The 24,870-nt window shown below is 36.5% G+C and overlaps 7 protein-coding genes across 12 annotated transcripts; 1 reads left to right on the top strand and 6 right to left on the bottom strand.

The window, feature by feature from the left end:
• Positions 1-3,258: 3,258 nt before the first annotated feature.
• On the bottom strand, positions 3,259-5,153 carry LOC9301220 (casein kinase II subunit beta-1). 2 transcript variants are annotated; one of them, XM_002863324.2, is made up of 5 exons: positions 4,740-5,153; positions 4,351-4,569; positions 4,086-4,195; positions 3,839-4,004; positions 3,259-3,681 (listed from the first exon to the last, which is right to left on the bottom strand). In XM_002863324.2, exons 1-5 carry the CDS (start codon positions 4,963-4,965, stop codon positions 3,551-3,553), a joined length of 852 nt encoding a protein of 283 aa, XP_002863370.1. In that variant the 5' UTR covers positions 4,966-5,153; the 3' UTR covers positions 3,259-3,550. The 2 variants fall into 2 exon arrangements, with proteins under 2 accessions (XP_002863370.1, XP_020871266.1); XM_021015607.1 differs by having other exon boundaries at positions 4,086-4,180.
• A 2,945-nt stretch (positions 5,154-8,098) lies between these two features.
• Positions 8,099-8,998, bottom strand: LOC110229989 (translocase of chloroplast 159, chloroplastic; the record flags this gene model as incomplete). The annotated part of the gene is given in 2 exon segments (XM_021031388.1): positions 8,099-8,508; positions 8,737-8,998. A coding segment is annotated over 1 exon segment (255 nt), but the record flags the coding sequence as incomplete, so codon positions are not given.
• A 253-nt stretch (positions 8,999-9,251) lies between these two features.
• Positions 9,252-10,696, top strand: LOC9299446 (coiled-coil domain-containing protein 97). Of its 2 annotated transcripts, XM_021016208.1 has the most exons (4): positions 9,252-9,479; positions 9,610-10,130; positions 10,242-10,476; positions 10,596-10,696. In XM_021016208.1, exons 1-4 carry the CDS (start codon positions 9,293-9,295, stop codon positions 10,604-10,606), a joined length of 954 nt encoding a protein of 317 aa, XP_020871867.1. In that variant the 5' UTR covers positions 9,252-9,292; the 3' UTR covers positions 10,607-10,696. The 2 variants fall into 2 exon arrangements, with proteins under 2 accessions (XP_020871867.1, XP_002865145.1); XM_002865099.2 differs by having other exon boundaries at positions 10,242-10,657.
• A 98-nt stretch (positions 10,697-10,794) lies between these two features.
• On the bottom strand, positions 10,795-14,827 carry LOC110225895 (BTB/POZ domain-containing protein At5g47800). Of its 4 annotated transcripts, none has more exons than XM_021016203.1 (8): positions 14,693-14,827; positions 14,325-14,433; positions 13,303-14,246; positions 13,031-13,100; positions 12,888-12,957; positions 12,394-12,792; positions 11,574-12,320; positions 10,833-11,451 (listed from the first exon to the last, which is right to left on the bottom strand). In XM_021016203.1, the coding sequence occupies exons 4-8, from the start codon at positions 13,087-13,089 to the stop codon at positions 11,038-11,040; spliced, it is 1,689 nt and encodes a 562-aa protein (XP_020871862.1). In that variant the 5' UTR covers positions 13,090-13,100; positions 13,303-14,246; positions 14,325-14,433; positions 14,693-14,827; the 3' UTR covers positions 10,833-11,037. The 4 variants fall into 4 exon arrangements, with proteins under 4 accessions (XP_020871865.1, XP_020871862.1, XP_020871863.1 ...); XM_021016204.1 differs by having other exon boundaries at positions 14,325-14,425; XM_021016205.1 differs by lacking the exon at positions 13,303-14,246.
• A 99-nt stretch (positions 14,828-14,926) lies between these two features.
• Positions 14,927-17,809, bottom strand: LOC9299445 (nuclear inhibitor of protein phosphatase 1). Its single transcript, XM_021016207.1, has 4 exons — positions 16,593-17,809; positions 15,960-16,383; positions 15,560-15,836; positions 14,927-15,238 (listed from the first exon to the last, which is right to left on the bottom strand). Exon 1 carries the CDS (start codon positions 17,747-17,749, stop codon positions 16,649-16,651), a length of 1,101 nt encoding a protein of 366 aa, XP_020871866.1. The 5' UTR covers positions 17,750-17,809; the 3' UTR covers positions 14,927-15,238; positions 15,560-15,836; positions 15,960-16,383; positions 16,593-16,648.
• A 157-nt stretch (positions 17,810-17,966) lies between these two features.
• On the bottom strand, positions 17,967-20,398 carry LOC9299444 (farnesyl pyrophosphate synthase 1, mitochondrial). The gene is made up of 12 exons (XM_002863322.2): positions 20,055-20,398; positions 19,946-19,970; positions 19,750-19,865; positions 19,535-19,621; positions 19,348-19,464; positions 19,169-19,257; positions 19,006-19,057; positions 18,784-18,879; positions 18,662-18,706; positions 18,489-18,578; positions 18,336-18,407; positions 17,967-18,252 (listed from the first exon to the last, which is right to left on the bottom strand). Exons 1-12 carry the CDS (start codon positions 20,277-20,279, stop codon positions 18,124-18,126), a joined length of 1,143 nt encoding a protein of 380 aa, XP_002863368.2. The 5' UTR covers positions 20,280-20,398; the 3' UTR covers positions 17,967-18,123.
• A 2,309-nt stretch (positions 20,399-22,707) lies between these two features.
• Positions 22,708-23,937, bottom strand: LOC9299443. Its single transcript, XM_021031356.1, has 5 exons — positions 23,708-23,937; positions 23,488-23,620; positions 23,219-23,379; positions 22,992-23,091; positions 22,708-22,905 (listed from the first exon to the last, which is right to left on the bottom strand). The coding sequence occupies exons 1-5, from the start codon at positions 23,935-23,937 to the stop codon at positions 22,708-22,710; spliced, it is 822 nt and encodes a 273-aa protein (XP_020887015.1).
• Between the last annotated feature and the right edge of the window lie 933 nt (positions 23,938-24,870).

Genomic DNA, 24,870 nt, shown 5'->3' with positions numbered 1-24,870 from the left:
GGTAATGTTGAAAATGTTTGACACAGGTATATATCTCGTCTCGTCTTTCTAAAGCTCCAAACGAAAATTATTAAAAGCGTGTGACTATAGTCAATACTTGCATTTATTGGATTGAGTCATATTGGTCTATAAATACAATATAAAAATTGATTAATATGAAAGTAGGTCAATAATTCAGATGGTTAACCACAACAACATAATTTTAATGATTCCTAATCACCCCAAGTCCCCAACAAACCAAACCCATTCCTCTCTATAGTCTACTCATTTCTTGTGTATTTAATTTTTTTTTTTTTTGACAGATCTTGTGTATTTAATTATTGCAATGAAACATACGAGAAAATATTCAATAAAGTTCGGCTTATAATATTCAAAAAATGGCCAAACCACGTTTTCACTTCCTAGAAAATGAATCTACTCAATTACTGAAATCCATCTCAGACCCATGACAATTCCACTATATATGACCATACGTTTTTTAGTAAATAATCATAATTTTATTGCTTTTCTAACCGTGGACATTTTACTATCTTCTATCTATTTTGGCCTTTCGAATTCGACATTGGAATTTGGAAGTGTAACTCTCGACAAGAAACTTGAAACCAAATAACCAATCTCCAATTCCGCATCAAACGACCAATCTGGATTTTTTCTAAATATCTTGGAGCGTTGACGCCAAGGAACAAACCCGTGGTACAAGTCAAAGATGCAGCTACATTAAACAATTGCTCTCAGAAGTACCCGCAAATCAAAACATATATACAAGTGTAAAGTGTTTCAATCGAGTAATTTTTTGCAATAATGAACAATATATCGGCATTGGGGAATACTCGACATAGCGAATAAACTCACATTTATAGAAACACGAAGGGCAATGTCAGGGCCTAAGATCAGGCCGAAAGGGATGGACAGGAAAAGCTTGGTCGAAAAAAGAAAGGAAGAGATTAGTAATGGGCCGGAAAGGCCCAGTTCAAAATATGGTCGTTAGAGGTTGGTTACGAAAAACAGAGTTCAGCGTGAAAGTATCTTCTTCAGATTATATCAGCCTTCTCTTTTGGTCCCAAAAGAGTGATATATTGGAACTCAACGATGATATATTATTATTACCCACAGCTAACAATGTTGTGCAGACAAAACATGTATTGTATAATATATCAAACGTATTATTACAAACTTAGAAGACAAGTTAAAAGAGTTTTAAATATCACAACTTGGCTGCAGCAGAAAAAAGAGTTTTTTTTAAAAAAATTATTATTACCATTTGGAAGACTACAAGACAAGGGAACAATAGAAAACGCATCCCCGGGAGCCAACGGTGAAACTATCTGCTGCTCCGGTGGGTGCGGGTGCTGCTTCTGCGGGTTGTCGGTGCCGGTGCGGTGGATGAAAGCAAACCTTGAGAAGGTCTAATTGCGGCACGACGAAGCTGTTCCTCACCTTGTTCAATTTTAATCCGAAATTCACGCTCATTAGAAGTCGCTTTCTTCAGATCTGCTTTTGTCATGCTAAGGCGAAGCAAGGCAGCTTGGAGCTCATCAAATCGGATTGAAACAGTCGCTTCACGTGTACCACGACGATGCCCCTCATGTCCGACAGTAACGATATCTGTCTCTGATCGGCATGATGATGATTAGGAGAAGGACTTGGGCCGAACTGAAGCGAACCTCGAGCAAATGTCATCCCTGCATGACGAAGCTGGCTCTTAACTTGTTCAAAACGAGTCTCAGCTTTAAGCTCTTTAGAAAGCATAGCCTCTAGCTTTTTCTCTAACAAAGTATGTTCAGTCCAGGCATCTTCATGCTGCCTAATTTCCACTGCAACGTAGCGACGATCCGAACGCTCCTCACCTCTGCCTACAATGATCGCGTTCTGGGGAGCGGGACCATGGTCCACTCTCCTGGGAGCGGGTGCAGGGTCTGCTGTTTGGGAACGACGTCGAGGCTCCACTGCTCGGACTGCATGGTTCATAATGAAAACACTTTAAAACAATATTTTGTAATGAAAGAAAAACACTACTATAATCAAAGATGAACAACTTATAAAAACATACTAGGAGATGGATTTGTATACTATTCCCTACGCAGCCTACTCTATATATGTACCTGCGAAACTGGTAGGTTCGATGGACGCCACGTGTCCTCGACTATAATCAACGGTGCTCTCGGGACCAATTTTGCTACCACAAAATATCTTACGTTTTTTTATTTGTTTCCCTAAGTCTAGTCAAAATACGCAAGCAAATTGATCTCTAGATGTCTCCTTTCATACTTTTTTGTATATATATATATATACAAAGTCATTAACAACCACAAAAAAATATAGCGAGTTGGGATAAAAAACACAATGAGGGGAAGAAAGGGGAGCTCTTTTCTCCATTATTTACTTATTTCATTGGAACAACTAGTTCTTCCAAAGATAATACATCACCAACAATACGTCATTCTTCACACGTCATCTTAAGTCACAACATCACAATAATTGTCATCAATGAATGTTTCGTCAGTCTTTTACAATTCGAGTTCTAAGGATTACCTAACCATAAGTTGGGTTTAATCCTTTTTTGACAAGGTTACTCACAGTGGAAAGTTTGAATGTATGTTTTCATGTAATGGGTCCGGTAACAGGCGGTAGGTAAGTTAATGACATAAAGCGGTGAGAAATTTTAGAGATAAAAAAGAGTGGCAAATGATATTTGCAGGTTAGATTCGATTCCATGGGTTTGATCTACATTTTTTGTTTTTTGGTAATTGAGGGCAAACTTGCAACAAACGAATTGGCTTTTGTCAATTTGTCTTTAAACTTCCTTTACGGCTTGTGTAATTTGAATACAGTTTTGTGTTGGCTTGAGATGCAGAAATAATGTTGAAATGTTGTCCCAAAGTAAGCTCCATCAATGTCTGTTCATCATTTTAAGGAAAACCCCCCAAAAGATCTATAGAAACTCAAAAATAATCATTGCTTTATGCAATAAGAATCAAACATATATCAGTTTTTAGAATTGCATATAAAAATATGTACCATCAACAAGAAGTGAATGTGTGGAACAAAAAAAAAGAATACTGCCTTGATATTTTGACCATGTGTAATGAATATCTTTGCATTTCGAGCAATATACTAATATAGCTTCACCGTACTTGATATTTTGTTGTTTCTTATTTGATATCTAAACTTACGTACTCTTGACCAAAGAAAAATTAAAAAATTCATATTCCGACTTTCAAAAGAGCATTTTTTATGATAAATATTGGTGGATAAAACTAGTAGAGGTAAAAAAGAGCAATTTTAATAATAAATGACTAAATCTGACAACAAAATATAAAAAAGGTAGAAAAATACATGTTCAAGTTTTTAACAAACTCATCAAAAGATTTTCGCTTTTTTTTTTTTCCTAACCATGCTTTTGCTTTCTTCTAATGTGTATGAATGCTCTCTTCACCATTCGTGTGATTACAGCGCGTTTATTTCCCGTTTCTGTTCACACACGTCTCTTCTTTTCTCAGTTCTATTCCAACGCCATGATCTTGATTCTTGGGTTGTCTTTAAACTTCCTTCACGGCTTATGTAATTTGAACCCAAAAACTCTTTGAACATAGTTTTGTGTTGCCTTTGATGGCTTGAGATGCCCATAAGTCATCAGGAACAGATGAGGAAATGTTGTCCCAAAGTAAGCTCCATCAATGTCTGTTCATTGGTTTAAGGAAAACACACAAAAAAGGTAACACCTGCAAGATCTCTAGAAACTCAAAAGAAAATCATTGTTTTATGCAATAAGAATCAAACATCAGAGTTTTCAGAACTGCATTTATAAGCAGAAGTGAGAGTGTAGAAAAAAGGATACTGCCTTGATACTTTGATCGTGGGTAATAAATGTCTTCGCATTTCGGGCAATATATCTTCACAGTGCTAGATCGAGGTAAGTCCGATTGACCAACCGGAAGACAAGGTTGGCCACAGCAATAAACTCTTGGGCATCTTCCAAAGTCATAGTTTTTGTATTTGTCTAACTACAAATAGATAGAATCAATCTATGCATCTTTTATAGAATGTTCAATATATGCAAATGAGTGTTGCAGGATTTTCTATACCATTGCAGCCAACCCTTTGCTAGTCAATATGTAACGAGCGTGAATCAATCCATAAAGCATCTCAGCTGCTGACTCGATCAATTCATTCTGTTCCTCTGTAAACATCTCTCCTGTTACCGACGGACCCAATCCAAATCAAACATTCAAGAGACAATCGTAAAAGCGAACCCATATTGGTTTCACTACTATCCCTAAATGCAGATTCTGTACCTAGCTAAACCGGAAAATCTCCTAAACGACAGTAAAACATATAATAACAACTTACCATGAGAAGATTCAACATCCAAAATCAAATCAAGAGCGTACTCGTAGTACGGAACAAGACTGCTGAGTCCACACAAGTTAAAGTCATCTTGAATATAATCATCATCAACTTCACAAAAGAACTCGTTTCCTCGTAGATTACAAAACCAAGATATCCATGAAGTGTCCTCTCCATCAGAACCACTAACATCTGATTCTTCACTATCCGTGTCTGATTCATCTACCCACAAACACAATTCATCAGTCACATCAAAAAATCCCATAGACTAACAAATGAACTTGCTTAAACATAAAGATCAAAACTTGATTCCCAAATCAGGAAACCCTAGGGTTAGGTTAAGTCTCCTAATTCAACAGAACAGAAATATTTCCAAATAGAGAGAGACTAACCATCAGAAACATTATTGTTCTTCGAGAGAGAAGCAGAACGAGAATCTCTATGGTCATGAGACTGCTGCTTCCCAATCAAAACGGAGTTCGCCGTCGCCGCCGTTCCTTTGCCTTTACCATTAACTTGACGAGACGTTGACGGAGAAGGTCGTTCGAGAGCGTCGTTGATCCGTTTACGATCCACAACTTCAGGTCTCGAATTCACCGTTCCTCTGTCTCTATACATGATTCTAAAATACCTAATGAATCTCTCTCTTACAGCTATTGTACAACTTTCACCGGCTTAAAATCGCCGGTGAGAGATTGAGAAATCGACGGCGATTAGCTTGAGCTCTAGGGTTTTGCTTTTTTGTCGAATCTTGTTCTTTCGCGTTTCGCAACTAGCCTCTGTTTGGTACAGAGAAAGATTACTATTTATTTTTTGGTCACCGTTTAATGTTTAATTCAAAAAAAAAAGGGGTAAAATGGGAAATAGAGATAATTAAAAGTTCCCGGAGACGAGGGAGTGGAGAGCGGTAGAAAGTAGTAGTGGCCACTGGGAGAGAGATAGGTCGAACCAACCACTAACTTCTGGTTCAATAAGAATTGGAAAGTAAGATTAGTATTCTACTTTCTTTTTGAGTAAAAATTACAATTTACGGTAGAAATATGCTCACTTTACAAAAAAACCGTCAGGTGAACATAAATTCTTTACATAACAAAATAAAAGATTTTGTATTTTTTTGCACATACATTATTACAGTCTGAAATCAAATAGTTATATTTAGATAATTTTTTAAAAATTTATTTGCTAATTATAATCTTGTATGTCATGTATATGTTTTTCTGCCTATTATTTGTTTTAAAATGACCGATTTGGACGAGAGCGACGAGCAGAAACGCACCCTCAATCCTTGGGAAAATTGCAGCTCTGGCCACGGTCTTTCACATGTGGAAACAACCAGGGCCGGCGCAGAGGGCAAGCCACCGAAGCTACCGATTAGGGCCTCAAAATTTGAGGGCCTTTTTATCTAAAAATTTGTTAAGTTTTCTTATATACATAATTTTTGTAGGGCCTTTTAAAAATATTGTTGGCTTTTAGAGACAACTACAACATTCTTTTTAATGGTAATCATCTAATTTAAAAGAATTTTTTTTTTATGGCTTTAATTTTGCTTAGGGTACCCAAATTTACCGGGCCGGCACTGGAAACAACGAATCAATGCTCTCCATAACAGTCAGTCTCTTACAGTCTTACACCATCGATCATCTTCAAGCTTATAGACAGAGAGATCAAGAACACAATAGTTTCGAGAAGACACAAGCGTCATTTTAGAAATTTAATGACTTGTTAACTACGCTAATCTCCCAAGATTATCCCAGTTTTATGTATCCTTGTTTTTTTAACTTTTTTTTGGGCAAGGCTACAAAGACTTAGGTTAAGCTTTATTGTATAACCTAAACTTTTCATTTTGATTAATGATACTTACATTCATATAAAAAAAATGACCGATTTGTCTTTTACCAATTTATCTCATCCAAAATATAAATTAGCGGTTTAGTTAAGAAGGCCCAAGAAAGCCCAACAGGTGCTGAAGACCGCCAAAGTGCATCTCACGTGAGCAGCACATGAACGAGACGATTTACATCATTCTTTTTTAGTCGGTCGGTCGAGTCCGAGAGGAGGATTTTAATCTCATTGGCTCCTTTGGAGAGAATCATTTTTTACAAAATCCCTCTTTATTCTCATTACCCCCTTTCCTTCTCAATTTTTCCATAAACCAACTTTACCTCTTATCCCTTTAATTCTACATTTAATTTAATATCAACATATTTTTTATTCAACCAATCAAAAACTTTCTCTTTCTTCTCTCATTAAAAAACAAACCTACCAAATGTCTCACATTTTAAGACATTAAACGTACGAGACTTTTGTTCACAAAAAAAAAAACGTACGAGACTTTCTTCTCTTCTTCTTCTTCTTCAATAGCTCCGACGTTACAGCTCCGACGTTGCAGCTCCGACGTTCTTCTTCTTCTTCTTCTTCTTCTTCTCCATCTACCATTGAAGTTCACCATTAAAGCTTGCATCTCCAAAGACATATTTCTTCTCTTCTTCTTCTTGTATTCCCAACATACTGTAAGGTAAGTATACTTTTTCTTAGTGTAGTATGATTAAGTTGAATTCGTAGCTTGAATAGGGTTATTTGTTGAAATATTTTAGGATTGCAGATTTGGGACAACTGAAACCACTGGGTACAACTAAGTAGTTACGGAAACCCTAAGTTTGGTACAACTGGGACAAATGCGTACAACTATGTTGATGGTCTGCTACAAAAGTTATGAAATTATAGGCCGTTTTTTTCTCTTTCTTTTTCAGGGACAATGAAGAGGTCGCAGAGATCGAGCGTTTTGGGCGAGTGATTTACTAATGATGATGACGTTGATGGAGACGATGCGGGTGACCAAAATTGATTTTCGAGTGCCATTTATTAGGATAATTTAAGAAACGATGTTGTTTGTGAAACTTATATGGTTTGTGTTGTACAACTAAGTTTTACAAGTACAACTATTGTTGATTTTCTTCTCGTATCTGTGCAAATTTTGTCAGTCTTGGTACAACTAAGTACCATAGGTACAACTAAGGTCTATTGCATTGGCCAATTTTTAGAATTTTATATAATTTGAAAATTTAAAACCAAACTAAAACAACTTAAAAAATGCATACACGATGGTAATGAAACTACACAACAAGTTTTTGACAAAAAATTTCATATTTTTAAAAAATACTAAAATTCTTACTCAAAATCCCACATTCATACACTAACAACCTTATACTTTCATGGTTACTTTGTAGATTTGAACTAAAAATTTATAAATTTTTGAAATACTTGTATTTTGATAAATATAAATACACAGATACATAGTAATGGTATTTTTATGAGGCAATACCATCGGTTCCACCCACAAAAATTAAATTAGAGTTGATAACAACTAGATTTACTAAAATCTCTATATTGTACAACTATGAGAAAAAATGTGCAACCGAGTACAACTGTACAACTATGAACAAATTTGTGCTATTTTTTAAATTATTTTTTTTCAAAATAACGGTGCCAGGTACGCCTTTTGTCAGATCTTTTTAGATATTTAGATATTTCAAGATATTTCACTGTTTTTTTTTTAATCAAAAACCTTACAAACCTACATATTTGTCAGATTTTTTTGAATAATTTAGATTATTTTTTTGGTTCAAAACCCTTAGATTACATTCAATATTTAGATTCATACATAAAAATATTAAGATCTGATTCAAAGATTCATACATAATTAGATTCAGATTCAAAAATTTATAAACATAGTTGTACGTGATCGTACCAGTTGTACCTAAACACTTAGATTTATACATAACCTTAGAAACCAAATTACAAACCGAACAATTGTTACTAAAAACCATACAATATATCTAAAACCACCAACAGACCTTCTCCTTCCTCTTTTCATTCGTATACGGTTTGCTGACATGAATTGGAGGCTTAACTATCCTTTTGAATTACAATTAACATTTCTTTTGGAGATTTGCCGGCGACGTGAGTAGAGTAGATCTCTGAGAGGAGAACGACGGAGGGATTCAGTGGGTTCTTCGAATTCGTCGTTCTTTTTCTTTGAGAGAGAAAAGGAAAAAATTAAGGTGAATCGCCAAATGTTGTTCTCAAATTCTCTTCTTCATTGTCTATTATTTGATTTGGGCTTCTTCTCTATTTCTTTGACGACCTACTTATAATTGAAATCTGCAACAAAAAAACAAACAAGAAACTTCCATATAAAAATCCTAAGTCTTTGATAATAATTCCAATCAAAGCAAATCAAATTTGGCAAAAACATAATTAGATTTTCTTGATGATACGAGGAACAACAAGAGAAGGGTATGAACTCTTGATACCAGATAACCAATCTCTAGAGAACAGCAAGTCAATCTCAAAACAAAAATTTTCTATTTAGAATTAAAACATCCTAACCTTAAGATCATTCTGAGTTCTCTCCCGATCCAATAATCTTCTTGTAGATTGACATAGCAAGGGGAAGAAGAGCCATGAGAGCAATCTGCAACTGTTATGAGCTGTTGGTTCGGACAGTGAAACGCCCATTCCTCTTGCTGTCAAGATTTACAAAAGTTGTTACCTTTGTTTGTCCTCCAACAGAGAGGATCTTGATGTCGTATATTGGCTTTGACGAGAGTAGCGTAGATCTACGAGAGAAAAACGGCGGAAAGATTCGGTGAATTCTTCAAGTTCTTCGTTCTTCTTCGAGAGAGAAAAGGAAAAGAAAAAAAAAGATTAGGGATTCTTTTCAGATTGTCGATTTTGAGAATTTGAGATTAAAAGATCCGACAATGAAACCCAACATAGATGGAATATAGATCCAAACTTAGGTTGGATATGTAATTATGTCCAAAAGCCTAAATTTTATTGTCTTTTACCAATTATTCGAGTTAAAATAAATAACTAAGGGGGCTAAATAGAGAATCTTTTGAGAAGAGGGGCGGACGAGATTAAAATCCAGAGGAGGAGAACAATGGAAGAGAAGAAGACGATGGAAGGAACACCAATGAAAGCCACGGCGGCGGAAGAAATAACGGCGAGATTGTCTTCTCTCGACAACCTCTATTTTCCACGCGCCGTCCAATTAACCGCCGCATCTTCCGACCAACGCAAATCCATCCTCCTCGACCTCCTCCGTCGTGATCCCGCCGTTTTTCTCGGTACTTTCCATTATTCTGCTCCAATTCTCAATTCTAATTCTAAGTATTGGTGTTGTACTACCGATTTCTTCATGGCTATGCGGAATTTGATTTAGGAACTGAAACATTAGTTGTTTGCTTTTGATTTCAGAGAGATATGGATCGGAGCTACTAGTAGATGAATTGCTTGAGTTTGATGCTATGAAACATGACTACGAGGTTGATTGGCACTTGAAAAACCTGCGGAAGAAGATAAGTCCGACTTCGGAAGAGCTTAAATCTAGGTGTGTTGCTGTGAGGAATAGAAGATTGGCTTACTTGAATAAGCTTGTATCCGAGGGGCAGTATTTCTCTGAGGATGCTATGAGAGATAGAGAGCCTTATCTACATCATGAGTATGTTGGGAAGTTTCAGGATGTGATGGGTAGGAATATGGCTAGGCCTGGAGAACGTTGGTCTGAGACGTTGATGAGAAGGGCAGAGGAAGCGGTTTTGGTTACTCGGATTAGAGAGGAGCAGCAGAGGTTAGGTGTTGCAGAGAGTGATTGGATTGGTAATGAGAAGATGGAGGAATCAGAAGAAGAAGAAGAAGAGGAAGAGGAGGAAGAAGAGGAATCGGAAGAAGATGAAGAAGCGAAGAATCCTACAGAAGCTAGCTCAAGCCTTGAACAGGTATGCTGTTTGTTGGTTCAAAGATCATTAATATCTCATTTTAGATTTGTTCTTTACTTTATTGTGGTGCAGAACACTCAATTCACATCTTAGCTTGTCGAATATTTTCAGGTTACGGATATCAATGGAACATTGCATGATAGAGAACATAACAACAAGGCAACAACCGTCTTACCGCCGGAGGAGATGCAAGATATGATGGAGCAGTTCACATCAATCATGCAACAGAAGTTCTTATCGGGAGAAGATCATCAACATTTGGATTACACAAAGATAGACAATGACGAGACTCTTGATGATCATTGGCTTCGAGAGATTGGCCTTGACGCTGAAGATAAGTACTTTGGTGAAGACTAATGGACACAGTCAAATAACCATACCTGGTCTATGTAAGATATGATCTCTCCTCTCTTATTTCTTTACCTGCAATAATGCTTGGCCTTGACGCTGAAGATAAGTACTTTGGTGAAGACTAATGGACACAGTCAAATAACCATACCTGGGCTTAAACGAACAATTTGGTTTGATCGGTTTACACTCAATTTTACACCAATAGTCATCAACAAGAGAGCAAGTGAAAGATATTTGAATGCGAGTAATGTTTGATTCATTTCTAGGCAGTCCAGGTGAGAAATGCTCTCTGTCATTTATCCTAATAATCACATTGTACTACACTGCGTCTTATTCCATGGCTCATGGTAGTTGCATAATCGCTTTCTTAAGATATAAGCTACAGGAGAAATGGTTGAGCAGGAGCTTGAGCTCTGCACTCTATTAATACAGATTATGCCACTGGGATCATCTACAATCATCATCAATTCTGCTTAGAAATAAAATTAAAATGAACCAGAAATCTGGTGAGTGCAAAGAAGAAACTGAATTCTGTGGCCTAAGACGTTTAGTTCCACTACCTGTCTCTACTTATATGATGCTTATGCTCTGACCCTCTTCCTTTCCGCACCATCTTCTTGGGGTCTGTACTGGATCTAATTTTCTCTTCTCCTCTTTTGCCTCTTCCCTCAAGTATATTCTTAGCTTTCCCTATAGAAGCTGTTTCAGCTGGACCTAGGTGAAGCTTGTGCATATTGCTGTGTATATCTCTGGGCGCCTCTTTACCTCTCGAGCCGAGTTCTTGGCTCTCTAATCGACTTGATGCTCCCTTGGAACTGCTCTCTTGGTCGAAGAAGAGGGCTTGGACGACCGTTCTTAGTGGCATCCTCTCATTTTTCACAGCGTGTGCACGTACCTCTGCAGACAATTTCTGGCAGTCAAGACTTCGGCATAGTTGTTTCTTCTCTTCTTTGCCTATCTCGGGATGTACCTGCAATGTAACCAATGTTTTTCAGTTCCAAATACTGTAATCCATTTTCTGTTCATAAAATGGATGATTGCAAAAAGTAGACTGGTGTGACTTTCAATTATAGCTTCTTGTCCTTCTGATACCTTGAGATATATGTTGATGGCTTTGTAAAGTCTGTCATGGCTCTCGCGTGCAATGTCGGGCACTGCCTCAGCAAGAGACAAGAATTTGGTAAATGACATATGGACATCTTGTGCGACTGCCTGAAGATAGGAATCAATAAGCTTAGCCACCTTCCTGATTGAATGCAGCAATTGACTGTTGTTACTAGAAACATGCGCAGAAGACTGTCTTCTCCAGAGCATTAAAAAACTCTCAAGAACTGTAGCAACCAAGTCAGTATCATAGCGATGGTGATGAGAGGATGAGTGTGAACGCAACAAGAGGTCTTCAAGATTTGCCTCCTCGAGTTGCAGACCAGCTTTTCTAATTAACTCAGTTTTTGTTGTGAGAGATGCTCCCACATAACTCGCTATGCTAACAAGTCTCAGCAGAAAACCCTCTGAAACCGACCCTTTATCTGCAGGAATCATATTCACAACTGTGTTAACAACCCGCCGATGCCTTTCCAGTGCTGCTTCGTTTTCTTTAACAGAGAAACCTGAATGACTGTTTGATTTGAAGTATGGTAACCAACGGCAGGTGTATACATGCAAAGCTTCACCAATGAGCTGAGGCTGCAGCGTGAAGGTTGACCTTGCTGCTGTGATAACACAGCGGAATAAGTCCAAGTCAAGGTCTGATATGTCTTCTGTCCACCAGTCTCTTGGAACAGAGTGGTGCTGTCTCTTTGCATAGCCTGGTCTGGTGTATGTATGAGACCAGGAGACCTGCAAAAGGAAAATAAAGATCAAATGGATGTGCAAGAAAATCATCTGGACACAAAGAGAAAATTGAACAAACCTCTGCAATTGGAGTAAGGATCTTCTCCACAATTGAATCTACACACTTTCTGATGATTCCAAGATTCTCACACCATTCTGGCAATTTGGCAGTGGACTGCAAAGTGACAATGGAGTCCTTCCAACCTTGGAGAACGCAGGAGTGGAAGAAAGCTTCAAGCTTTGGTAACAGATTTCCCTTCTCAACAGAATCAGACATCCGGAGAAATTTGGAGGCACAGAGCACATTCACAAGGTTATGAGCACTGAGGTTGATGGTGATGCCGTAACAGAACTTGGCACACAGCTCAAAAGCATCGGCACCCCCAGGTATGTCATTCAGCTCTATGGTAACAGTATCAGACTCCTCTGAATCAGTGCAAAGCCTTTGCAACAGCCCACACTTTGGAACAAGAGAAGACTGCAGAGAAATATGGAAACCACTATAACATACATGTATAACATATATAAATATATGTGGGCTGCTATGAGAATAAAGTCATTCGAGATATATACTCTGTGGAGATGATAAGTGGTGTTGTTGATTCTAATAACGAGATCGTTGGGTGTGTCTGTTATCAAAATCCTGCAGTGTAAATAATTTTATTAGAGAAATGCGATTTTGGGTATGTAGAGGCATGGAGATGAAGGAACAAAACCTTGAAGCCTCTTGAGTGTAGAAAGTGTCAGGCTTTGTCCCGATTTTCATGAACTTCATCTTAGACTTCTCTGCGATCAAGAGGAATATATCATGAGAAAGTGATCAAAACTTTAGGTCACAAGGGGAAAGAAAGGAAGAGAATTGAAAATATTGAAGCTCAAGTTTTGTTATCTGTATTGCTAAATGATACAATCAAACCTGTAGTTTATGATAATAAACCAAAAGAGTAAGAAAAACGAAAAAGATCAAGCAAAAAGATGATTGATTTACCATGAAAAACTGGTGTGCTCAAAGGTTAATATGAGGGAGGAAGAAGGAGAAGAGAGAGAGAGAAATGTTAAAGTGGTAATGATCAAATTGACATAAAATCCCAAGAGAGAGAGAGAGTTGAATGGCAACAAGGGTCCCGGCCTCGTCACTTGTTGCTCCCCGCATGGACTGAGTCTCCAAATGGTGTCTGATATTTATTTCCTTCATACTTCGTTTTGGTTTCAAAATGAAAACCAGAAAATTTGGCTCTGCATATCTAGTAGCTATAAGTTGAAAAGAGGTATATTGTGTGGTGTTAAAAGGGTTGAGGTGGGTAAAGTATATCAAGAAAGTATCCACAACACTAAAATAAAATTAAAAAAGCCAGACACAAGTGTCCTTCATGCATTCCATCTTTTGCATCAGGAAAACAACTTCTCACCTAACCAGAAAGAAAGTGAGAAAACAAAAGTGGGTCTTACACCTTTCCCTACTTAGAATTAAATTACAAGAGAGTTTACTCTTATGATTAAATTACAATGGACCACACTAGGAGTTAGGAGTTGGATAGGCTTAACTCAAAAGAGATTTTTTAAATTTGGTTGCAGCACAATTAGCTTCTTTCTTCTTTATATTATATATATGTCATAAAGCAAAGATGCATGGATCCCCAGACAAATACCTTCCCCCACAACTTTAAAGCATCAGAGCAAGATTACCATTTTTACAAGTGTTTTGCTTGTTGTCCATTTCCCCTATGGAATCTCTGTTTTGTGGGGGAGGAGGAAGTCAACCCACATCATTAGTGTGCTATTTTAATAATGCAAAAAAGGTAAAAAGGTGAAAAAGAATGGGAGGAGAGGTATTTGAGTACAAATGTCCTCTTCTGATGGAATTGGTCTGCCTTGAGGAGAGAATTGTAAGTCAGTAATGGTCAAAATCAATGCACTCCATTTGCATTGGCCCTACTCAGAAACATCCAATTCACAATAAACAGCCAAAAAAGCTCCAAAGTTAAACAAAGACAAGTTTAAGTTACATACCACAAGTCCATTATCAAACGCATCCATAGCTCTTCGTTCGTTTTTATCAAAACTCTCAACAACACCATCCTATGAGACTTTCCCTCCAGCAACAACACTAACTGTATCCCTTGATAAGTCCATAATAAAAAATGCATTAGCATGATCATACAAACTCAGAAACATCCAATTCACAAGAAACGAAACAAACCCCAAAAATGATTTACTAATTTCTTAACAACTCTTCTAACACAATACATTCGAATAACTGTTTCATTAGCTAAAAATTTGACCAAAAGAGCTAAATTACAAACTGTTCCATAGTGCTGGACTTTAACGCTATCTACTCAAGAAATTGTAATAGGCAGCAGCAAACAAGTGAAGCTTACAAGGAGATTGTGATCGATTTGGAGGCCACAAGAATCAAACTGCAACGAATCAGAAGGAGCAGAGACGCATCGGAGCTGAAACTTTCGTTCTGGGAAACCACCATTTCGGAAACTAAAGGAGCAACGGCAAAGAACTGTTCCGTTGTAGAGACACGAAAGCAGAGCAGTAGCAGAAGCAGTACTGGTGTCTAACACATGAATCTCATAATCATGAATAATACACATACACCATTTAAAAGTGAATTTCGTTGAAACTCCTTATAAATATGACAGAGAGAGTTCTTGCGGACATCTTTATCAGCCTTAAATAATTCGTAAATAATAAGTAACCAAAGAATCCTATTGTAGCAGCACAGATCCTAAGGAAGAATCAAGTAATCTATTAGAATTAGGGGGAGGGAGCTTCAAGATCACTGAGAACTTTGTGTGCAGGAGATATTATCAAAGAGGTAGAAGATTGACTGACTCCATTAGCAGAGGATGCTGATATATTTTCGTGACAAAATAAAATAATGTCCACTGTCCAAGTCGCTTCCACGCCTGCCTCTGCCAAAAAATATTAAAATCTAAATCAATAAGAAAATTAATGCAACAAAGTTAAATTTTTAGAACAGAATTACATTGTTTTTAAATGTTTTCATTTTTTGTAAAACCCATAACCATAAAGTGTACATAGGGATATCAAGAATAATCTCTCAACCAAAACTAACATGAAATTGTGTTGGTGATTTGGACTTGTAAAGTAATGAAATCACTCTCTTTATCATAAGATATATAGCGCTTATGGTAACTCCGGATTCATTGCTTACACCAATGATCACCATTGTTGCATGTAAAGAGATAGAGAGAGGAGAGATCATATCTTACATAGACAAAGTATGGTATTTGACTGTGTCCATTAGTCTTCTTCACCAAAGTACTTTTCTTCAGCGTCAAGGCCAATCTCTCGAAGCCAATGATCATCAAGAGTCTCGTCATTGTTTAACTCTGTGTAATCCAAATGTTGATGATCTTCTCCCGATAAGAACTTTTGTTGCATGATTGATGTGAAGTTGTGAACTGATCCATCATATCTTGCATCACCTCTGGCGGTAAGACTGTTTGCCTTGTTGTTCTGTTCTCTATCATGCAAGATATCCGTAGCCTGAAAATGTTCGACAAGCTAAGATGTGAACCAGGGTTTTGCAGTACAATTTAGTAACCAACAAATCTATAATGAGATATTCATGATCTTGGAACCAACACACAGCAAAATAAAACAAGTTACCTTTCAAAGGCTTGAGCTAGATTCTGGAGTATTCTTCGCTTCTTCCTCTTCTTCTTCCTCTTCCTTCTCTTCTTTTGATTCCTCCTCTCTAATCCGAGTAACCAACTTTGCTTCCTCTGCCCGTCTCATCAACGTCTCTGACCAACGTTCTGCAGGCCTAGCCATGTTCCTTCCCATTAAACCCTGACGGTTCCCGACATACTCGTGTGTATATACGGCTCTCTATCTCTCATAGCATCCTCTGAGAAATTATGTCCTTCTGATATAAGCTTATTCAAGTACTAGACAGCTACAGACCTCAGCTCTTCTGAGGTCGAACTTATCTTCTTCCGCAGGTTTTTCAAGTGCCAATCAACCTTGTAGACATGTTCAAAAGCATCAAACTCAAGCAACTCATCTACACTCAGCTCCAATCCATATCGCTCTGAAATCAAAGCGAACAACAACTAATGCTTCAGTTCCAAAATCAAAGTCTAATAATGTTTCAGTTTAAGAAAACGCACTACACACTCAATACTTAGATGATGATTAAAGAAGGCAAAAACTCATCGAACTATAGAATCCCACATAGCCATGCTTAGAGCTCAATTTGCTTGCTGCTGCCATTGGATAGACAAAGAGGAAACAACATACCAATGCCCTGGAATGGGACGTAGACATTAGAGAAGAAGAAGAGTGTTCAAAATCAGTCAGACACCAAACAGATCGTCGTTATCATCTTCTTCACCAACCCCTCTGCATTCAATTTCTTCTTTAACTTTAGATGCTGGTTCACTCACAGAAGCCCATGACGTACCAACGGCCTTGGCAAGTGAGTCACCACCATAAAGATCATCATAAATCCCTCTTTTTGGACCCCCTTTTAACATATTCATAGCTTCCTGGAGTCGATCCGTCACACCTCTGGTTCCTGTAAAGGCTTTCTCTTCCTTCACTTTGCCTTTGGGTATGAGTGTCACTTGCACCAGTGATTCATATTTCCCAACGAGGCTTCCTTCTTTGACATTTATAGGACCAGGCTCTGTTTCCACGTCTGCTCCATCTGACATGCCAACAATCTCAGCCAGCTCTCCTCCAAGTTGATCCCTGAAGCTCACTCTCACATTCTTCATCCTCTTAGCCACTCCGGCTTCTGATCCGGTATTCTCTTTCCTTTTACCTAACACAGAACCCGATTCTCCATCGCTTAAACCATATCGATTCAGCAAAGTATTGTATGCAACAAGAGCTTCCTCATCAGAAGCATCAGGAGGTGGGGGAAGCTTAATCTGAGGGCGAGAAAAGAGAGCCTCACTGTTCTTCCTCAAAAGGTAGATTCTTGTAGAGGCAGCAAATCGTAAGGATTGACCTACTTCAAGCTCTACAGGAGTATCTTTAGTCAATCTCTCATTAGCAACAAAGGTACCATGAGCTGATCCCAAGTCAATCACAAAGATACTACCATTCTTGTGAGGAACAACGGCGGCATGTTGGCGTGAAACAGACTGATGATCAAGCACATAATCACAAGTCTGATGTTGTCTCCCGAAGATATGACTCCGTCTATCTAGATGAATCCGATCAAGGATCTGGCCGTCTTTCACAACCTCCAGAGAGTAGACACCGGCACGAGGCTCAATCGCCCAATCAGGTGGGTGCCAGTTTGATTGACCAGCTCCAATCTGAGTTTTCCCCGATAATGCCGCAGACGAATGTTGTACCACCACCGGAGGAGGATTTGCTGATACAGAGAATGGTTCCGAGGTTTCGGACTTCTTAAACCTGTCGAGCCCAGATCTTCTTCCATACATTTCTTCTCGAATCTCTCTCAAAGCAAAGCACTCCCAAATTTAGTACAGACCTAATTAGGGTTTCAAACTCAGAAAAATGGAATAAATTTACAACCTCAGTCCCTGTACTTTATGTATTCTCTCCAAAACATACCCGTTTGTTTCATTAGTGAATTTCACATCCTTATTCATCACAACGATTCCACTCGTGGTCAATATTATGTATGTAGTCATAGCATCAACAAGAATCTCAAGTTCATATAAATGATGAAAGAAGAAGATCAGAGTCACGAAACAAATACAATTGTAACACAAGAATCAGAGTGAAATCAGAACAAACAACGAAGAATCAAAAAAGACATAACAAGAAATCTTTTTGAGGGCTGAGACTACAACTACTTCTGCCTCTTGTAGATCTTAGCCAAGAAGGATTTTAGCACTGCTTGGATTGCTGTACTTTTGTGACCCTCAATCACTCCCATCAGCTTCTCATAGCTTTTGCTCTCATACTCCATGAACACTCCCTATTATCAAAACCACATCCAATTAGCATATGTTACTTGTGTCTATTAAACATCATATCTCTCACATTCCACTGGTTTCAAACCTCAAGATCAAGCTCTTTGTAGAGATCCTTCACTTTAGCAACGTTTGATGGGTCGGCTTTACCATAATTCTCCTAGGAAATCAGAACAAAACAAACATGTTTCAGGTTCCAAACCTTTTTTTTATAAAAGATGTATGTATGTATGCTTCTTACATATAATATCTTAGTTTGTTCTTCGCTGCAGCGTTCTAATGCCTTGACCACCAACCACGAGCATTTGAAATCTTCTATATCCGTTCCTATCTGCATTATAAAAACATCAAGTGAGCACAGTAATACATTCAGATCAGCCTGAGAAACCACCAAGTGTAAGAAGGAGTGGAAACCTTGCCAAGCGTCTCGGGATCAGCAAAACAATCCAGATAATCATCCTACTCAAAAGAACAGATATCAAACCAGTACCCTGTCATATAGCTCTCATGAATACTTAACAGCAAACTAGTAGTACCTGCACTTGGAAGTAGATTCCCATGTCAACAAGAACATTCTTCACATCAATATGGTTTTCCAAATTTTCACCCGCCATAAGCAATGCACAAGCAACCTGAATGAAAAACACAGCTTGTCACGGGATCTACAATTGCAATGATGGAGATAAAAGGAATAAGCATGATTGCTTTCTATATTGTGAACCCAAGTACGACTAGGGAGGGAGAAAATTCATGCTCACAGGGAGATAAAACGAGTAATAAGCCGTTTTGTACTGGACAATACGCCGGTGACTGCATGTTGAAAACCATTTCATCAGGTCAGAAAACTCACTGCCTTTCATCTCATCAACCATCAGAAGAAACCATTTATACTATTTTTGAAAATGCCCACACTAGACTCACATTGACAATGAGTACTTGGACAAATCCTTTTCGCCTTCAAAGGTGGTGATCAAATCTATCATCTGGCCACAAGCTGTTTGCAACTCAACCTAGACAGCAAAAGGAAAATATTCCTAATGCTTAACAGTTATGGAAAGAGTATAGATAGTAGATCTGCCCAAAAAAAAAAAAAAGATTACCTCATTAAACAAATCAACGAGGTCAACATAGTAAGGCATTCCCCGGAAGTGCTTTTTGAGAATCCTGTGGATGTGATTGCGTAGCAGAATCCCATCGTTGATGGCAACCATACCAACCTGTAACATTGTGTTAAAGAGTAGTCTAGTGGACTTAAAACATTGAGAAGAAAAAAATGAAAGAACTTACCTGAGGTACTCTGAACCAGCAAGGTTGGCCACGGCGGGTGACAGAGTTATCCATAATGTCATCAAGTACAAGGAAATAAGCTTGAAGCTGCAAAGATAATGAATAGGATGATGAGTGATAGAGACATATATATAGAGAGAGAGAGAGAGAGATGGAGAGGAGGGTATCTATTACTAAATAGAGATTGAAAGGAGAAGTCTTTATCATTCTTATACCCATTCAATGCACCAACCGAGAGCACAAGAGAGAAAAACCTCTTGCTCAGTCAAATCTTTGCCTTCCTTCAAAAGTTTGAAGCTGTCAACAACGGAGAGACCGCGATTGAGTTTCCCTGGAGAATGAGAAGAAGTAATAAGTGTGAGAAAAAAAGAGATTAGATCGATGGAAAGCGAGAGAGAGAGAGTCTCTGACCTCCACGTACATTGTAGTCGAGCATCTGCAAAGAAAGAGAGAATCAAGAAATGGGAGTAAGTGGATCGGATAAGGATCTGATGAGATCAAGGAGAAGAAGGGTACATACACGTTCAACCCAGAGACGAGATTCATCGGTGAATTCGAAGGAAGGGTCGTGAAGGAGGTCGGACTTGAGAACGGAATAAACGTTGAGAAAGGTTGACTTGAGATCGGCCTCCATTGAAGAAGAGCTTTGGATACGACGACGATAGATACTCACACCAAGCCTCCTCTGATGTAAAGGTCGAGCCTTTATTATTGTCTTCCCCAGATTCCTACAACTCACACTCATTCGTCCTTCTTCCCACAAAACACCCCTTCTCTTTCTTCCTTATTTACTACTTTTGCCATCCCCCCAACACATTCGGACTGACTTTCTGTCCCAGTTGTTACATTTGTCTTTGTCATGTCAAGCCAAGAAACATATGACAAGTGTTCTGTTTTTTTTTTTTTTAATGATTCAAAATAGTAATGGGCTCGATAGAACGGTGTCGTTTGCAAGAAGAAGAAATGAAAATCACTCGAGACTCTCGTTTATCATAAGACTAGATATGGACCCGGGCGTTGCCCGGGTTGCCGGTCGAAATTATCATTTTCTTTTATTTTGTAAAAATGCAGCATAAATTATAAAAATTTGTCCATTGAATATTTTTTCTATACATAAAATTCATAATTTATAATTTTTTTTAAAAACAATTATGGCATTGTTTTTTTTTGATAATACATGTTTAAACTAGATTTTAACCCGCGGTACACCGCGGGGCTATATTTTCTTAAAAAAATCAAAATATAATTTGTTTGATAGATTATTTTGATTGTTAATTTTAGGATTTCACCCGTGGTATACTATCTTTTATAAATATCAACCCAAACCCGTCCCATCATATTACCCGTCCCGTGAAATTAAACATCATTTAGTTATTTTTCTTTTTAATAATACTTTTATTTAAAAGCTATATAATTCAAGTCAATTTAAAAATTTCTTTTAAATGGTTCCCATAAGATATATATATACATATATATTAAATTTGTATAGAGTTGAAATAATATTAATATTACAAACTTTTTATATAATTTAAATATTATAAATATTTTTAAAAATATGCAATATATATTTTTTGTTATTGAATAAGAGGATATTATGTGTAAGAAATGTAGAAAATAAGAGTTTAATATTTTTATTATGGAGTCGCAAGAAAAATCTTTTATTTCTATACATGTTATTCGTTTATTAATAATAAAAGAAAACAAATCCTTTAAATTAGATATTAACTAAAATAAACGCACCATAATTACTTATTAAGTAACAACCAATAAATTTCACCAAAAAATAGGTAACAACCAATAAATTCTAAACGCAGTAATTAAAGAATGAGATATTAAAAAAAATATCAAATAAGATATAAGAATCTTAAAATAATTGAATATCTAAATAATTTAATTGTTAGTGTCGATTTTAATGCCTTCATTAATGTGGATTTTTTTTTATACAGAGAAATATTTCCTAAAGATTATCACATTAATGACTCAGAAAATTAAGGAAGATATGAATTTATGATTCTCGAAATCGTGTTGGTAATATCTTTAATTAATATTTTTCAAATTTAAATAATTAATGCCAATGGCATTCATCCGTAAATACATTCCAACTCCAGGATTTATTTGCTAAAAGTCATCCAAAAATGTATATATAGATTTTGTAGTAAAAATTTGGCAAGATGCAGTTTTAAACGTATTATTTGAATTATGGAAACCATATAAAACTGTTCATAAAACTGATAGCGATTAATTACCAAATCAAAAAGAGTTAATTCTCATTTAAAACAATTAATAAGTCAATTATAACTCATTTACAGCAACGAAAGAAAGAGATAATAGCCCAATAGGCCCATGTTGTTTTTTTTTTGGTAAGGGCCCATGTTGTTAATTAAACAACTCGTACAGATTTTCCAAGAAAAAGAAAAATAAAAACGATTCGAAGATGTAGAGCTAGAAGACGACTCAATGATCAAAATTGAAAATTGCTGTCCTAAAATTAGGAAGAAAATTTGGTGCCTGAAGCATGAGGTTTACCCGCTTGAGGTCAGGGCCGGCTCTGTTTTGACGCATCATCACCTCCGATTCTCAGGTTATTTGTTAGTTCATATCTATTCTCTTACCCACATCTCCGGTTGGTATGATTTTTTGCAAAAAATGGGATAGTCTCTTAATCTGGTTCTGTTTTGAATTTTATGTGTTGTTGGGAACTCTCGAATGAATTGTAAGTTTGTTTGACCTTTTTTCTGTTATAGGGTTTGGTTTGTGTATTGGTTTTGTCGGATTAGATTGTTCTGAATAGGAGAAAGGATTTATATATTTTTTTGTAAGTGTTAGAGACTTTAGAGTTTTGTGACAGTAGCCAATTAGAAACCAAGTGGAATTTGAAAGTATGAGTAGCTGTGAGATCCAGAAGCTGCTTCAGCTTTTATTATTGCATATAGTTTATGCTGAACGTTTTATTTCGATTGTATTTTATTTCATATTGCAAAGAATGTGTTATTGATAAATATCTTGAAGTTAAGACACTGTGTGATAAAAATAAAACATGAAACCCAAAGCAAACATGTAACGTTCTTGAAAAGAATTAATGGACAATTGTATTATCGAAACTTGAAATCTGGAAACTAAAACAAATTGTAGATATAACTGTATAAGCTCTGATTTTCATCTCTCTATGAGGATCATATGTTGTTGAAAACTTCTTGATAGACAATATTTTGTAGAACACTACTATCATAGTGTTTTGTCCCAACTTTAAGAATCTGAAGTCCTGCAGTTGTAGTGACTCTTGATAGTGCGAACAAATAAGTCTCTCCTATGATTGTACGTAAACTTTTGGGAATGCCTTTCAACTCTTCTTCCCCGGAGTTTCTTTTGATCTGCGTGTCAACATTCATTTAATTGTTAATTAATCGAAATTTATGTCAACCTAAATAATATGTACATATAACTATATAGTTCTTACGTCTTCAGCAGTTGTTCCCGTGATTTGTGAACCATCTTGGTCAAATATAACCAAAGTTGCAGAGTCGTCTCCATCATCTACTATTACTTCAATTTTGAAACTGAAAATATATAATGGCTTAATATAGTGTGGAAACTTAATAATAACTTTTTTTTAACTTAATAATAACTTAGTATATATATGAGCATATATATAGGTAGTAGATATTAAAATATAACGAATAATACCTTAGGACTCCTACGGATTGTGATGTTTTACCACATTTTTGGCAATTAAGCGATGATCCTGACTTTTCCAATTTTGTTGAGCAAGTTGAACATGATATGTAATTCCAACCCTTACGTAACACAATATCAGTAATAGTTGCTTTACACACAAAAATCTTTTTCTGCAATTTAAAAGTGTGGAAATATGTTAGAAATATTTGAGCATCGTATAGACTTAATACCATATCTTCATAAGCTGGGAAATTATTATTTGCATGTAGTTGTATTACCTGAGGGACGTCGGATGAGATAAATTCCCAAATATCATTTATTGAATGTAGTGGTTCAGAACACCTAATAATCATTGGAGCTTGTTCAATCATGCTGCCAAGGTTAACTAAGCAACCACCATCGTAGCTGAAACTAATAATTACAACAAATAGTTAGTTTTAATTTAAATTGATTTTTAACTAATTAGATAAATCTCAAATATATATATTAATAAAGTACCTTTTTCGAAAGGTAGTAACAGGATCAAATTCACGGCTCAAATAGAATTTGGTTCCAGAAGATGCCGACAAACAAATTGCACCTTGATATGTCTTGATAAGAACACTTGTCATGATGAGAACAATGTTATCGCTTCCCACAACACGGTATTTATCTTCCAATTGTTCTACTTGTTCTGCTTGTTCTGCTTGTTCTGCTTGTTCTGCCCATATTGTTGCTGTAATTTCCATTCCACTATATATAATAAGTAAAAAGACTGTTTGTTAGCCAAAACAAAGGTACATATGATATAACTAAAATTCTAAATTTCTCATTATTAAAGTAAAGAGATTATTAAAGTCAAGAGATGAAGAGATCCAGGAAAAAATACGTACCCTTCTAACAATAAAGGTAGGGTAACCCTTCTTAGAGTAGGTGTATCATGAGTACGAACATCAGATTTTTTGATTTTTTTTATGTAGCCAATTACATCTGGATGGAAAAACAACGTTTAATATAAATAAATCTATATTTATAAAAAATTGAAATTTAAAATTCAGAATATTTACCGTATAAATGTTGTGTCATATCTTTCAATTTAGCAAGATCCTCATGATTTCTAAATCGAAAATTTTCGAGGGATATTTTGCAAAAATTTTGATCGACGGATGTGATTGTCGTTCTTTCTGTTAGTATCATCTGAAATTTATGATCGGAGACCTTGTAGTTCTTATTGCAATCTTGCACATTAAAGTTGCAAATTTCGATAAGACTTCCTTCACATAACTGAGCTCCAAATTTTTCAATAAGAAAATGATGTACAGAGCCTTGAATTGTATTTTCCTGTTTTGAAATAAATAAAAATTAAAGAAATTAAATAGGAGAATATTTAGGTTTAATGAATAAAATAAAATACATTAAAAATTTACCTTTTCATCAAGTAAGAGGAAATTTATTCCTATGAGCTCATTGTTTTTTTTAAATTTCGCGCTTCCCACTTTCTTGTTAAACGTACTACCATTCGACGATAGGAACGCTTTTTGTTAAGCTGATCTATTGTTATGTAATCTTTGTTGGTATGTTGAACTTGTGTCTTCATCTTTTGATAGCTATTCTGAATTTTCTTTAAAAAAAAGTAAAAAGTAATTAAATTTAAGTAATAACCAAAAACAATATGTATGTAA

Source organism: Arabidopsis lyrata (assembly GCF_000004255.2).
Source record: "Arabidopsis lyrata subsp. lyrata unplaced genomic scaffold ARALYscaffold_8, whole genome shotgun sequence".
Classification (NCBI taxonomy): Eukaryota; Viridiplantae; Streptophyta; class Magnoliopsida; order Brassicales; family Brassicaceae; genus Arabidopsis; species Arabidopsis lyrata.
The sequence above is the reverse complement of the archived record's forward strand: the minus strand, read 5'-3'. Positions and strand labels throughout refer to the sequence as shown.